At 57.5% G+C, this 14,090-nt stretch overlaps 1 protein-coding gene across 3 annotated transcripts; it reads right to left on the reverse strand.

Moving 5' to 3' along the window:
• Positions 1-181: 181 nt before the first annotated feature.
• SLC39A14 (solute carrier family 39 member 14) lies at positions 182-11,787 on the reverse strand. 3 transcript variants are annotated; one of them, XM_063175086.1, is made up of 10 exons: positions 11,594-11,787; positions 9,974-10,035; positions 9,487-9,756; positions 9,209-9,395; positions 7,176-7,345; positions 6,613-6,735; positions 5,736-5,921; positions 4,957-5,164; positions 3,491-3,675; positions 182-3,258 (listed from the first exon to the last, which is right to left on the reverse strand). In XM_063175086.1, exons 1-10 carry the CDS (start codon positions 11,781-11,783, stop codon positions 3,112-3,114), a joined length of 1,728 nt encoding a protein of 575 aa, XP_063031156.1. In that variant the 5' UTR covers positions 11,784-11,787; the 3' UTR covers positions 182-3,111. The 3 variants fall into 3 exon arrangements, with proteins under 3 accessions (XP_063031156.1, XP_063031157.1, XP_063031158.1); XM_063175087.1 differs by lacking the exon at positions 7,176-7,345 and adding an exon at positions 8,500-8,669; XM_063175088.1 differs by lacking the exon at positions 11,594-11,787 and adding an exon at positions 10,831-11,056.
• Between the last annotated feature and the right edge of the window lie 2,303 nt (positions 11,788-14,090).

Here is a 14,090-nt window from a genome sequence, read left to right on the forward strand (position 1 = left end):
CATATTGTCTTAATTCAATTTGTCCAAATTGTTATGACTCTAATTGTGTTACTATTTTTATAACTATTTTATTACTATTAAACTTTTAAAAATTTTAAAAACAAGTGACTGGCGTTTTTCACACCTCCAACCCCAGCAGCAGCGAGAGGATTTCACTGCCCAGCACGCCTGGGACCCTCCGTCATTACAGAATATATTTTATTTATGGAATTTTACAAATATCTGTACAATTCACGTGACATTTAAGTTAACGCTCTTTGTTTCTCTCCTACAACACCTGAGTTATAATTTGAAATACTGAGATGGAACTCGAGGGGAAGGAGACACGGATGAAGATCCACGAGGGGCTGGGTTTGGGTGGGTTCCCGTCCCTTTCCCACTGGCAGGTGCCAGCCTGCCCTGGGGGAACAGGAGCTCTCTCTCCTTGGTGGCAGCCTCGATTCTCACCCCAAATAATCCCAAATTTCTGGGGTGCCTGCCCAGGGGGAATAGGAGCTCTCTCTCCTTGGTGGCAGCCTCGATTCTCACCCCAAAATAATCCCAAATTTCTGGGGTGCCTGCCCAGGGGAAACAGCAGCTCTCCTTGGAGGCAGGGCAACCTCAATTCTCACTCCATAATCCCAAATTTCTGGGGTGCCTGCCCAGGGGGAATAGGAGCTCTCTCTCCTTGGTGGCAGCCTCGATTCTCACCCCATAATCCCAAATCTTTGGGTTGCCTGCCCAAGAGGAACAGGCAGGGAACAGCAGCTCTCCCTCCTTGGTGGCAGGTCAGCCTTAATTCTTCCCCAAATCCCAAATCTTTGGGTTGCCTGCCCAGGGGGAATAGGAGCTCTCTCTCCTTGGTGGCAGCCTCGATTCTCACCCCATAATCCCAAATTTCTGGGGTGCCTGCCCAGGGGGAACAGGAGCTCTCCTTGGTGGCAGGGCAGCCTCAATTCTCACCCCAATCCCAAATCTCCAGGTAGCAGATTCCTCAGGAAACAGGGATAAACTGGAAACGAGGAGATGGCAGAGTTGTGATCCCCACAGTGAATCCTGCCGGCTCTGAGGACACCAAGCCCTGCTCTGTGCCACCTCCCAGCTCTTGGGGACCTTCCAGGCACTGTCCAGAGGGGACAAACCCCCCATTGCCCCCTGTCCTCCCCCACAGAGGCTCTTCCAGCAGCTCTGCCAGCCACATGGTGTTTTCCAAGTGCTTCCTTGAGAGAGAGCAGAGGGCACCTGTGCCAGGGAAAGGACTCAGATTTTCCACATCGACTCAGTCAGCTGGGGCTGCTGCTCTCTCAAGCAAGGAAAAAGTGTTTGCAATGGCCCTTTGGTGCTGGAACCTGCAGCACAGGGAATGCCTGCCAGGTGATAAATGACTGCCCCGGGCAGCACAGGCCACGCTGCTCTGCTCCAGTGGGAAAAGTGACTTTTGGGGACAATCCACAAGGGACACCACAGGGGACAAAGCAGAGCCTGTCTCTCCTTGAGGGAATCACCCGAGGACTGTGTGACACCTTCAGGTGATCCCAAAAAGGCTCCCTGCTCCTCCAGAATTGATATTTAGGTTTTGGGGTGCAGGACAAAGCCAAAATCCAGGGGTGCTGAGGGGACAAATGCCCAGACTAGAAAAGCCACCGAGTGCAGGTGATGATCCATGAGGATCCTGGCAGTGCCACAGGGCACGGGCTCGGTGACAGCTGTTGGGAGCTTAGGAACAACATCACCCAGCTGGGAACTACAGGAATTCAGGGATTATAGAGATCCAGCCAGGGCACAACGCTGCCAGGGGTGCTGAGCCTGTGCCAGGGCCCTCTGTCTGAGATGGGCAGGAATAACACCTGGCACAGCCTCAGGTTTGCTTTCCTCACGGGGCAAAGGGAAGGTGTGAGAGCCTCAGCTCCAGCACGGTGCCACCACCCTGTCACACCCCACACACCTGCACAGGTGGGCAGAGAAGGAAGACACTTCACAAACACCTGCACCTCTCCTCCATCCCAATCCAGCACCAAACCACGAGGGATTCCCCTGAATCCACACGGCCACAAGCTTACACCAGGTACAGGACGAGGGGGGAAAAGGGGTGTGAGGGAACCTCAAGCAACACAGGTGGGGTGGACAACCTTATCAATATGATAATAAGTAATTCACCTAGTGAATCTGGAACGCCAGCCCGGAGGCAGAGCTGGGAGGTGCCTGGAACACCATTCTCTGGCTACTCCCTAAGGCTGGGAACACACAACCTAAAGAGGTTCACAGTCTGAGTTTTGCTTTTAAAAACACCCCCCACCCCACCCTGAACCTTAGCACTGTTTAAAAACTGGTGGCTGTTCCTGGGTGTCACCATGAGCTTGGACACAGCCTGAGGAGAAATCCCTGGGCTGGAGCCTGCGGCAGGGCAGGGCTCTGCTCTCATCCCCTTCTGGAGGAGGAGCTGGGCTTTGCCCCTCATTCCAGCTGCATGGACTGAAGGGAGGGTTAGGGCATCCTGGCAGGCTTCTCCCAGCAGCCCAAGTGTCACTCCAAGCCAGTTTGGTGTGCTCTGCTCTGAGCACTGACACCCAAAATGTGCTTTGAAACCCCTGCCCTCTTCACCCCGCTCTTGCCAGGGCATTGTCCAAGCTGAAACGGAGCAAAAGCAGTTGGATGATGGTGACATCCTCCTCATCCTCAGAGAGCACAGCTGTGGGGAACGCTCTGAGAAGGGTCTGTCCCTGTCTGTCCCCATCACACACCCCCAGAGGGGTCAGGACAGCCTCATGTGCCATGGGAACGCTCCAAGCACCACGGCTGGAGCAGCTCCTGTCTCCCCATTCCATCCTTCCTGGGAGAGGCGAGGAGAGAAGGGATATGACACTGGACAAAGTCAGGTCAGTCCTATGGGAAGGGGAATTCCACTCCCCTCAGCCTTAAACCAGCAGAAAAATCCATGGAATAGCTTTCAAAGCAACGTCTCTCCTGTAGTGTGACGTCAGTGCCCGCACAGGTACCGTCGTATGTTTGCAGCAGGAAAAGGAAAGAAAAATAACAAAAAAAAAAAAAAAAAAAAGAAAAAACCATTTCCTCCCCCCCAAAAAAAAAAAAAACCATGGAAAAATTGGATCAGGGCTGCAGCTCGGGCTGGTCCTACCCTATCTGGATCTGCCCCGAGTACATGGTGAGCAGCACCATGATGGTGAAGCCCGTGAGCAGCCCCGCGTTCTGGATGGCGAAGGTGATCAGGGCGCTGCCGTTCTGCTCATCCTCCCGGCTCACCTCGTTCATCTCAGGGAACTGCAGGGGGAAACATTGGGGTGGAGGACTCAGTGACAGCCCCATCCTTCCTCAGCAAACACCCACCAGCCTCCCATCCCAGGGATTTCAGCCAAAGCAGAGATATCTGCATGTGCCAAGGGGACAGAGCAAACCCCGCCGTGCCTGCAGGCTGAGAGCAAGCAGAGCTTTTCCTAGGAAAAAATCCCAGGGCTCAGGGTTCCAGGCTCAGGATTTGGGGCTCAGGATTTACCATGTCAGCCAGTGCTATGTACAGGAACATCCCTCCAGCCAGAGCAAAGATCCAGTTGGCAGAGAAGTGGCTGCCAGCCACGATGCCGAAGGCCAGGCCCACGTAGCAGCAGCAGGCAGAGATGAAGTTGAAGAAAAGTGCCTGGCGAATGGTCATCCCAGCATTGAGCAGGATCACAAAGTCCCCTGAGGGAGAAGAAGATGGGAGGATGAGGAGAGAAGGGCTGTCAGCAGCACTGGGACAGCACCAACTTGAACTCACAGAAACCCGGAATATCCCGAGCTGGAAGGGACACAAAGGGTCAGAGTCCGACCCCTGGAGTGCACAGAACACCCCAAACATCACAGCATGTGCCAGCTCAAGTGTGGGCTCCCCTTGGCTGCTGGCACTGGGCACTGACCATCACACTGCCCCTGAATTCAGACATTCACACCCAAACCTGCCTCTCTGACCATTCCACTACTCCTGAATTCAGACATTCACATCCAAACCCACCTCCCTCCTCATCTGCCCCTAAATTTGGACATTCACACCCAAACTTGCCTCCCACTCACTGACCACAGCTCTGTCCCTAAACCCACACACTCACACCCAAACCCCCTTCCCCTCCACTGACCTCTCCAAATTCAGACATTCCCACCCAAATCCCCCACTGACCTCTCCAAATTCAGCCAGTCCCATCCCAAACCCACCTCCCCTCCACTGACCTCTCCAAATTCAGCCAGTCCAATCCAAACCCACCTCCCCTCCACTTAACACTCCAAATTCAGACATTCCCACCCAAATCCCCCTCTGACCTCTCCAAATTCAGACATTCCCACCCAAATCCCCCTCTGACCTCTCCAAATTCAGCCAGTCCCATCCAAACCCACCTCCCCTCCACTGACCTCTCCAAATTCAGACATTCCCACCCAAACCCCCTTCCCCTCCACTGACCTCTCCAAATTCAGACATTCCCACCCAAATCCCCCTTCCCCTCCTCTGACCTCTCCAAATTCAGACATTCCCACCCAAATCCCCCTCTGACCACTCCAAATTCAGCCAGTCCCACCCAAACCCCCTTCCCCTCCACTGACCTCTCCAAATTCAGACATTCCCACCCAAATCCCCCTTCCCCTCCTCTGACCTCTCCAAATTCAGACATTCCCACCCAAATCCCCCTGTGACCTCTCCAAATTCAGACATTCCCACCCAAACCCGCCTCCCCCCTCCCAAACCAACGAGGTGTTGAGGGTTTTTTTCTTTTTTTTTTTTGTCTTCAGATGCCTCCATCTAAATTTAAATCTCAGACATCATATTACCTCGTTATTTTTAGAGCGGCGATTACTCAGAGCAGTTTCCAGCCCTCCCTCTCCCCCCTCTCAGCAGCATCACCGTTTATTCCACCCCAAATCTGCTTTTCTGGATGGACAAAGGACAGACCCCAGAGCAAGCAGGAGCAGGGGCAGCCCCAAGGAGTCACATACCCAGCTCGTGTGGGAACTCCTCACACAGGATGGCCACGGAGGTGCTGATCCCTTGGAACACGGACACGGTGAAGGAGGCGCCGATGGCCAGGCCGTCGATGAAGTTGTGGAGGCCGTCACTGAGCGTGATCATCCAGGCCAGAGTGCCAATGTCCGAGTACCTCACCTCCTTCAGCCAGTAGCACGCGCTCTGGGAGGCCTGCAGGTCCTGCCACAGCACCCCAAAATGGACATCAGCACCCAAATCCCTCCTCCAGATGGGAAAACCACCCCATTAATCGTTAAACCGGCACAGCGGAGCTGTTTGGTCCTGTTGCAGACATCTTTTATGGAAAATCCTTTCCTTAGGGTTTTTCCTCCTGAGAAGCTGGGAGGCCTCAGGAACAAAATGTAAACAATGGTTATCTGCTGCTGTGGAATGCAACAGGTGCATCTGGGATTGGTCTCATGTGGTTCTTTCTAATTAATAACCAATCACAGCCCAGCTGCCTCTGACTTTCTGTCCGAGCCACAAACCTTTGTTATCATTCTTTCTTTTTCTATTCTTAGCCGGCCTTCTGATGAAACCTTTTCTTCTATTCTTTTAGTACAGTTTCAATGTAATATATATAATAAAATAATAAATCAAGCCTTCTGAAACACGGAGTCAGATCCTCATCTCTTCCCTCACCCTCAGACCCCTGTGAGCACCATCACAGGTCCCACCACACACAGAGAATTTGGGCTGCAGAACTGGTTTGAACTGATTTGGTCACAACGCCACGGCATGAGGCGCTCACCTGGACAGAGAGGGAGCCCACCACAGCCTTCTCATCCCCCGAGGGGGGCTTGCACTCCAGCTCACTGGTGATGTGTGGGATCATGTGGTCCAGGTCCCCGTTCTGCAGCTTCTCTGTGACCCCCTCCTCCCGGTCCTTCTTGGAGGGCAGAGCCTCGGGGCCGTAGTGGCTGTGCCCGTGGTGGTGCTGTGGGATCAGGGGATTCAGGGCTGGCACTCATCTGATATTCCTGCTCTTTCCCACCCTGCCATGCTGATATTCCCGCTCTTTCCTGCCCCACTGCCCTGAAATTCCTGCCCTTTCCCACCCTGCCACCTCAATATTCCTGCTGTTTCCCACACCTCCGTCCCGTTATCCCTGCTTTTTCCAACTCAGCCATCCCGTTATCCCTGATGTTTCCCACCCCACTATCCCAATATCTCTGCTGTTTCCCACCCCACCATCATAAAATTCCTGCTGTTTCCCACCCTTCCATCACAAAATTCCTGCTGTTTCACACCCCACCATCCCAACACCACCATCCCAATTTCCCTGCTGTTCCCATCCCACCATCCCAAAATTCCTGCTGTTTCCCACCCTTCTATCCTGAAATTCCCGCTGTTTGTCACCCCACCATGCCTGCTCTTTCCAACCCAGCCATCCTGTTATCCCTGCTGTTCCCACCCCACCATCCCAATTTCCCTGCTGTTCCCACCCCACCATCCCAATTTCCCTGCTGTTTCCCACCCCACCATCCCAAAATTCCTGCTGTTCCCACCCCACCATCCCAATTTCCCTGCTGTTCCCATCCCACCATCCCAAAATCCCTGCTGTTTCCCACCCCACCATCCCAAAATTCCTGCTGTTTCCCACCCCACCATCCCCTGCTGCCCCTCACCTGGTCCTTCTGCTTCAGGAGCATCTTCAGGATCTTCTCAGTGAAGAAGAAGAGGTAGAAGCCGCCGAACACCACAGCGGATTTGGAGACATAATAATCTTCCTGAGGGTTGAATCCAAACGCCTGCAGGCAGGAGGGGACCCAGGAGAGGATGAGGAGCAGGCCCTGGCAGTGCCCTTCATCTGCCTTTGCCCCTGGGGTGACACTGGATGGGTGACACAGCTCTGAGCTCCCTCTGAGGAGCAGCTGCTTTGGGGACAAGCTCAGGAAACACCTTTCCATCTCCCTCACTCCCTCCCTGAGGCATTGGATCCAGCACCTGCCAAAACCATTTGGGGAACCTACCTCCAGGGCTAGAAAAAGTCAGAAAAGGCAACAAAACAAACCAGGGATCTCCCTGGAGCCATTCCCTTCCAAACTCCAGCTCTGAGGGGCTTCCAGCCCTCCATACCTCGCTCTGGGCTCCCCTCCGACGCCGCCTTCCCCTTGTCCAGCCAGAGAGAGACAGAAACAGCCCCAGAGAGAGAGAGAGAAAAGCACAGACCCGCCAGTCCTCTCCCTACCTCGGGAATGAGCTGGAAGAGGGCGTTGGAGTAGAGAGTTCCAATCGCCAGAGCTATGAAGTAGAGGAGCAGCCGCTTGTAAAATGTCTTCTTCATGAAGGGCACCACGCTGGCTCCCACCAGCGAGCACAGGGAGATGACGGAGACGCAGAGGAAACCGTAACCCCACACTGGCAGAGCCAAACCCGCCCCAGGAGATGGGAGATGGGAAGGGAGGAGATCAACGTGGGGTTATGGGCAGGGGAGGAATCCACAGCGACAGCACAGAGAGAGGAGGGAGGGAGAGAAGAGGACATTCATTAGTGATTGTTGTTCATCTGGCGCCACCTCCACGGGGCGAACCCGGCGCTCGGCGGCTTTGGGAATCTCAGCTGAGTTTTCCAGCCAGGCCATGTCCCAGCCAGCCCCCAGCTCTGCTCCACGAGCCATTCCCAAGCCACAGAGTGCCAGGTCCCCCCAGCACCGTGTACACTCCAGCCCCATCCTGCAACCACAGCACTCCGGGTGCTGGCAGGGCTGGAGGGTACCTCTGGCATTTCGATTCCTGGCAGATCAGGAATTAGAGGCGCTTGGTTTTTATGTCCAGCAAATAAAAGTTGCAGTTGTGGAGCTGAAAAGCTTGGAAAAACATCCCACTGCCAGTACAGATGAAGCATTCACTGCCCAGCAGCAAACGGGCAACACCAGGGGGAAAAACCCACTGGAATTTTAAGGTTGGATGTGCCAAATCCAGCTCTTGCTCTGAGGAGGCACCTGGACCACGTTCAAAGGTTTCCAATCCGGGTGGATTTATTCAGCTCCAGAACTGCGCAATTACAACACAATTAATTTGCGATATTTCTGTCGGTCCCATCAGAGCACCAGGATACCTCATGGAAGGCAGAACCCTTGTGGGAACACTGGGCTGGGAAATCAGGTAAGGGGGGAAAAAAAAAAGGCAATTAAAGGATTTGTAAAAGTTGGCTGATTCCAGAGGAAGCCAGGCTGTTCTCTGTGCTTTTATATGGATATTTGATCATATTTTCATGGATATTTCACATTTTTTTCCCTCTGGCTCATGCCAGAAATGTGGCTGAGCACAGATGAACTCGTGGATGCCCAAAGCAGGAGCAAACAGCTTCTGCCGGCACATTCCCACTCCTCAGCCGTGGCATGGAGGACACTGAGGGTTTCCTGGTGCTCAGAGGGGTGAGAAAAGCCCTGTGCAGCCCCTTGAGCCAAGCCCTGAGCCTCGGGTGACGAGGGGTCGGATCGATTCGGCGGGGTGGAGGCAGAGAGGAGCCGCCCCCGGAGACGGGAGAGAGGCAGGGACGTTCTACCGCACCTCTGGGATGAGCTGGAAGAGCGCGTTAGAGAGCAGCGTGCCGATGGAGAGCGCGATGAAAAACAGCAGCACCCGGCTGAAAAAGGCCTTCTGGGAGCACGGCACGATGAGGACTCCGAGCAGGGAGGCCACGTTAATCATGGACACACTGAGAAAACCAAAGCCCCACACTGCGGAACGAGAAGAAACGAGGGCCAGACATTACCGAGGCTCTCGGAGAGCCCGGACCCGGGTGGGTGGGAAAGGCTCCAGGGCTGCTCCGGGTGCTCCAGCTGCGATAAAACCATCCTGGTTGGTGCAGGGAAGGTAGGAATGAAGCCAGGGGTTCCTCAGAAAAGGTTTTCCCCAGCCAGCCCCAGCGTGGGAGAAGCTGAGCTGTGCTCAGGACTGATCCAAGACCTTGGGCAGCGTTGGCACAGGGGTGGGTGGGAGCTGGCTGAGCATCCACCGGCAGCTGGAGGCCAGCAGGTCCCTCCAGGTCACCCCCTCCCACCCAGGGAACCCCACAGAAGAGTCCCCTCCTCATCCAGCTATCCTGGAGGCACAGAGGTTATCCCAGAAAACCACACCACAGCGAGGAGAACTCGGTCAGGACTGCCAGCTGCTGCAGGAGGGAACTCCCAGGAGTGGGAGCTGGCTGTTCCTCATGTCCCCAAGCTCCAGAACCAGGCAGTGCCTGTAGCCCCCCACCCCCCAGCACCCCAATTACCTTCAGCTGAGCTGGGCCTGCTCTCCTCTGTCTGCTCATTCTCCTCATTTTCCAGGTTTTCGGAGGCGCACGCCCCCGACTCCAGCTGCTGCAGGATGGTGGGGCAGAACTCCTTGAACTCGCTGCGCCCCACAGGGGAGCCCTCGCTCAGGTTGTGGATGGCAAAGAGCTCCACAGAGCTGAAGCACTGGGGGAGGGAAGGGACAGAAATGAGCCTTGAGATCCCCACAGCTCCACAGGGAAGTTTTGGGGGAGGTTTTGGGGGGTCTCCTCCTTACACGGGAGAGGTTGAGGCGCTGCTGAGGTGTTTGGGAGACATTGGCGTGTCCCACTCCCACATCCAGGCGGTTCAGCAGGGCCTTGAGCTGCTTCAGGCTCAAGGTCTGGCTCTCCCCGTAGCGCTGGAGCAGATCCTGCAGGAAGGAGGCAGCCGAGACGCCGGGGCCGTCCCTGCCCGCCCGGACCTGCGGGCAGGGGAGGAGGCAGAGCAGCAGGAGCAGGCAGCAGCTCCGGGGGCCCACGCTGGGGATCATGGTGCCTCTGGGATGCTGGGAGAGAAACCACACTGCTGTTGGCTTTGGCATTCCCAGCGCTCCAACCGCGGCCGCTCCACCCCACCGATGGATTTATCCTCAGGGAAAGGGGAATGGCACTGCAAACACCCGGATCCTACGGAGGATTCAGCACTTTTCCACAATCTTTCCATGCAAAACCACCCCCTCCTCCTCCTCCTCCAGCCTGAGCCACCCCAAGCCCCTCACTCACCCTGGGGGGCTGCCAGCACACGGCTCCTGGGGGCTCTCCAGCTCCGCAGCACCTCGGGCACCCTGGGAAGAGCAGGACGGTTGGGAAGCGGGCAGGGCTGTGCCAACACCCAGCTGTGCCAGTTCTGGACGGGGGTGAGGAGTCACCCTCCAGGCCTGGCCACGCGTGGGTCCCCTCGGCGTCACCGACGCCGCAACGCCAGCGCTCGGAGGGACACGGCAGCCCCGGGGACAGAGGTGGCCTGTTCATTAGGTTATAATTTAACCAGGATAATTACCATGAACCGAGTGAGCTTCCCCGCTCTAACTGTAGGTGCCTTTATAGTGTTTGCCCAGAATCAATCCTTGCCCTCTCTGTCCCTTTCATTTGTGCCGGGAATTGATAAAAGAGGGGTGGCACAGCCGCGGGGTGCAAAGGAAGGGGCGCAGGAGAGGAGGGGACGCCAGGCACGACCTGCACGTCCACCTTGGGAGGCACCCAGGGGCCTGGAGCTCAGGCTGCCTTCCTGGGAAAGCTCCCCTGAAAGGTGGATGGCAAATTTAGGAGAAAATAAAAATGCAGCAGCCATCCCAGTCCCAATGTGGGGCTCCAGGTGAACCTCCTGATCCCCCTGGAAGGGCTCCCAACCCAGCCCTGGACACCTCACAGTGCCTGGCCTGTGCTGACAGCTCACAGGCTCCAGTCTCTTCCAAAAACCAGGACATTTTTGAGGCCCGGCCAAGCAATTGTTCCAAAAATAACCTGAGGCCAGGATTTCCACGCCGAGGGGCTGCAGGGATCTCGCAGGACCCCGCTCCCCATGCAGGACCCCAGTGCCCCTGAAGGCTCCCACATTCCCACAGGTTTTACCAGCTTACCACCACTTTGTGAGCTTTGTTCTCCGGGAGCTTTTAGCCTTCCCCTGCCAGGGCTTAGCTCGGATGCTTTGACTTAACCCCTCTCCTCCCAAAACGAGGGAGGGAGCCCATCCAGAGCCGTGCTGGGAACAGTCTGCTGGCTGGGGGGACCCGAGGGACCCAGCGAGGCCAGACCCTTCCTCTTCCTCCCTATCCCAATCCACCTTTCCAGGTGGGCTCCGTGGGACATCCAGGCTGCCGGTGACACCCACAGGTGCTGGCACACAGCCCAGCGTGCCAAAGGTTTGTCCCGCTGGCTGCCCTTTCCAGCCGGGTGCTCCCCAAATGCCCGGTGCCACCGGGAGCCCTCCTGCTCCCTGCACACCGACGGAGCACACACCGAGTGCCAAGGCACGCAGCTCTCCCCGCTGCCAAAACCCCTCCCGGGGGTTTCTCCCAAAGCCGGGCTCAGCCGGATACATCCAGGCTGGAAAACCGGACCTCAACTTTCCCCTGGCTGCCAAAGGAAAGGCAGGAAGGGCAGAGCCGGCCACAGGCTGCACAAGCTCGCTCCGTTTTAGGGCAAAACGAGGTGGAGGAGCCGCCCCTGAGGAAGAGAAGCGCCCAAAGAGGCACATCCCGGGGGGCTCCGACCTGCTGCAATCCCGGGGCAGAGCAGCACAGCCAGCCCAGCATCCCGGGACAAACCCAAAGAACAGCGAGCCTCGCCATCCCCACCGCCAGCTGCGACCCCCGCGGAGCCCCCCGGCCTCCTGGCCGCTACCTTCAAGGGCGTTCTCGCACCGGGATGCGCTCCGGGAGCGCGGAGCCAGCGCCTGACCTATTTTATTTACCGGGCTGGGGCACGGACAGAGCGCTGCCACGCCGAGGGACGGCTGCCCGGGAGGGATGTGCCCGGGAGCGATGCCACGACAGCAGCACGCAGCTCCCGAGGCCGGGCAAGCCCTTCCCATCCCATCCCATCTGCCCGGAGCTCAGCGGTGCCGGCCGCAATCCGCGCATCCCCCAGGGTGACGCCGGGAACGGGAACCGCTGGCACGGCCGAGCATGACCCCGCCGACGTCAGCCCCGAAATCTGCGCAGGGATTGCCGCAAACCGGGGGGGAGACAGGGCCAGCGGGACCCCGAATCCCAGCCCCGGAGCCGTGCCGGTGCTGCCGGCGCTCGGAGCCCGCGGGGCCTTCCGGGGCAGCCGCGCTCCACGTGTGCTGCGGCACGGAGGGCTCCGGAGGTTTTCCGTGCCCTGCGGCTGTCCCGGCGCTGGCAGCGGACCCGTTCCTGGGTCACCGACACCCTGGAGCCTCCGCACGCAGCCCTGTCCTTTCCTTGCCCATGATCGCAGCGCCGGGCGGGCAGAGGGGCAGCGGGACAGGGACATCCCCCGGGCATCGCACCCCACAGGGACCCCCCAGTCCTGCCCAGTGCCCCCCGGGCCGGAGCTGCTGCTGCCGCCCGCCCCCTGCCCCATCCCAGCGCTCTCCCCATCCCACCGCCGCTGCCTGGTCCCAGAGCTTCCACTGGTGGTGCCAGACCCCATAACTGGGCCCTGCACCCCAAAATTGAGTCCTGTATCCCATAACAGGGTCCTGCACCTCTGACCCCACCTCCACCTGCACCCTCCCCTGCCCCAGACCCCACGGGCTGCCCCAAAACGAGCTCCCATGGCTGCCCCAAGGACCGGCCCCAAACCCTAAACAGCCGCTCCCTGCATCCTTCATCCCTCCCTGCATCCCCCATCCCCATCCGGGGCTCGGGGCCGGCCCCAGCCCGCTCCCCCCGCTCTGCTGCCTCCCTCCCCGCGGGGCCCGTCCCCGCAGCCGGTTCCTCGTCACACGGCAGGGCTGCCATGCCTGTCCCGTGCCTGTCCCGTGTCTGTCCCGGTCCATCCCGGTCCTACCTCCGCGCCCGCTCCCGCCGCCGCCGCTCGGGGCCGCGCAGCGCGCACGCGCGGCCGCCGGCACGGGGAGCGCTCCCATTGGCTACCACCGCCCCTGGCCACGCCCCCTCCGCCTCAGGCCCCGCTCCCTCAGCGGCGCAGCGCCGGGACCCCCAAAAAAATCACATACGGGACCCCGAAAATCCCACACGGGACCCCAAAAAATCCCACACGGGACCCCAAAAATCCCACACGGGAACCCCCAAAAATCCCACCTGGGAACCCCCAAAAATCCCACCCAGGACAACCCAAAATCTCACCGGGGAACCCAAAAATCCCACACGGGACCCCAAAAACCTCATCCAGGACCCCAAAAATCTCACCTGAGACCTTCCAAAAATCTAACCCAGAACCCTAAAAATCCCGCCCGGAACCCCTCAAAAATCCCAACCGGGACTCCCATAAAACCTCACCCGGAACCCCAAAAATCCCACCCGGGAACCCAAAAACCTCTCTCAAGACCGCAAAAATCCCACCCGGGAACCCCCAGAAACCTCACCCAGAACCCCAAAAATCTCATCCGGGACACCAAAAATCCTACCCAGGAACCCAAAATCCTCACCCGGGACCCCCTAAAAAACCCTATGCAGAACGCCCTAAAACCTCACCCAGGACCCCAAAAATCCTACCCAGGACACCAAAAACCTCACCTGGGACCCCAAAAATCCCACCCGGGAACCCAAAAACCTCACCCGGGACCTCCTAAAAAATCCTACCCAGAACTCCCAAAAATCTTACCCAGGACCTCCAAAAATTCCACCCGGGAACCCCCAAAATCTCACCCAGAACCCCAAAATCCCACTCAGGACCCCAACAATCCTACCTGGGAATTCCCAAAAATCTCACTCAAGACCCCCTAAAAATCCTACCCAGAACCCCCAAAAATCTTACCCAGGATCCCCAAAGTTTTCACCCAGAATCCCCTAAAAATCCCACATGGGAACCCCCAAAATCTCATCCAGGATCTCAAAAATCCCACTCCAGAACTCCCAAAAATCTCACCCGGGACCCCCTAGAAAGTCCTACCCAGAACCCCCAAAAATCTTGGGGATTCTGGGTAGGATTGTGCAGGATCCCCAAAGTTTTCATCCAGAACCCCCTAAAAAATCCCACCCAGGAACCCCCACAAATCTCACACAGGACCGCCAAAAAATCCCACCCGGGAACCCCCAGGAACCTCACCTGGGACCCCAAAAATGCCAGCCGGGAACTCCCAAGAACCTCACCCAGGATCCCCAAAATTTTTACCCAAAACCTCCTAAAAAATCCCACCCAGGAACCCCCAAAAATCTCACCCAGAACCCCCCAAAAATCCCACCTGGAA

Source organism: Melospiza melodia, chromosome 23 (assembly GCF_035770615.1).
Source record: "Melospiza melodia melodia isolate bMelMel2 chromosome 23, bMelMel2.pri, whole genome shotgun sequence".
NCBI lineage: Eukaryota > Metazoa > Chordata > Aves > Passeriformes > Passerellidae > Melospiza > Melospiza melodia.

Bases quoted from the DNA above. Each gene is read 5' to 3' on its own strand.
- SLC39A14 (XM_063175086.1), bottom strand. From the start codon at position 11,783: ATGGGAAGGGCTTGCCCGGCCTCGGGAGCTGCGTGCTGCTGTCGTGGC. The intron at 9,396-9,486 runs GTAAGGAGGAGA...TCCCTCCCCCAG, and splicing joins AGCGCCTCAACCTCTCCCGT to TGCTTCAGCTCTGTGGAGCT. The intron at 3,676-4,956 runs GTATGTGACTCC...CTTCTCCCTCAG, and splicing joins GGAGTTCCCACACGAGCTGG to GGGACTTTGTGATCCTGCTC.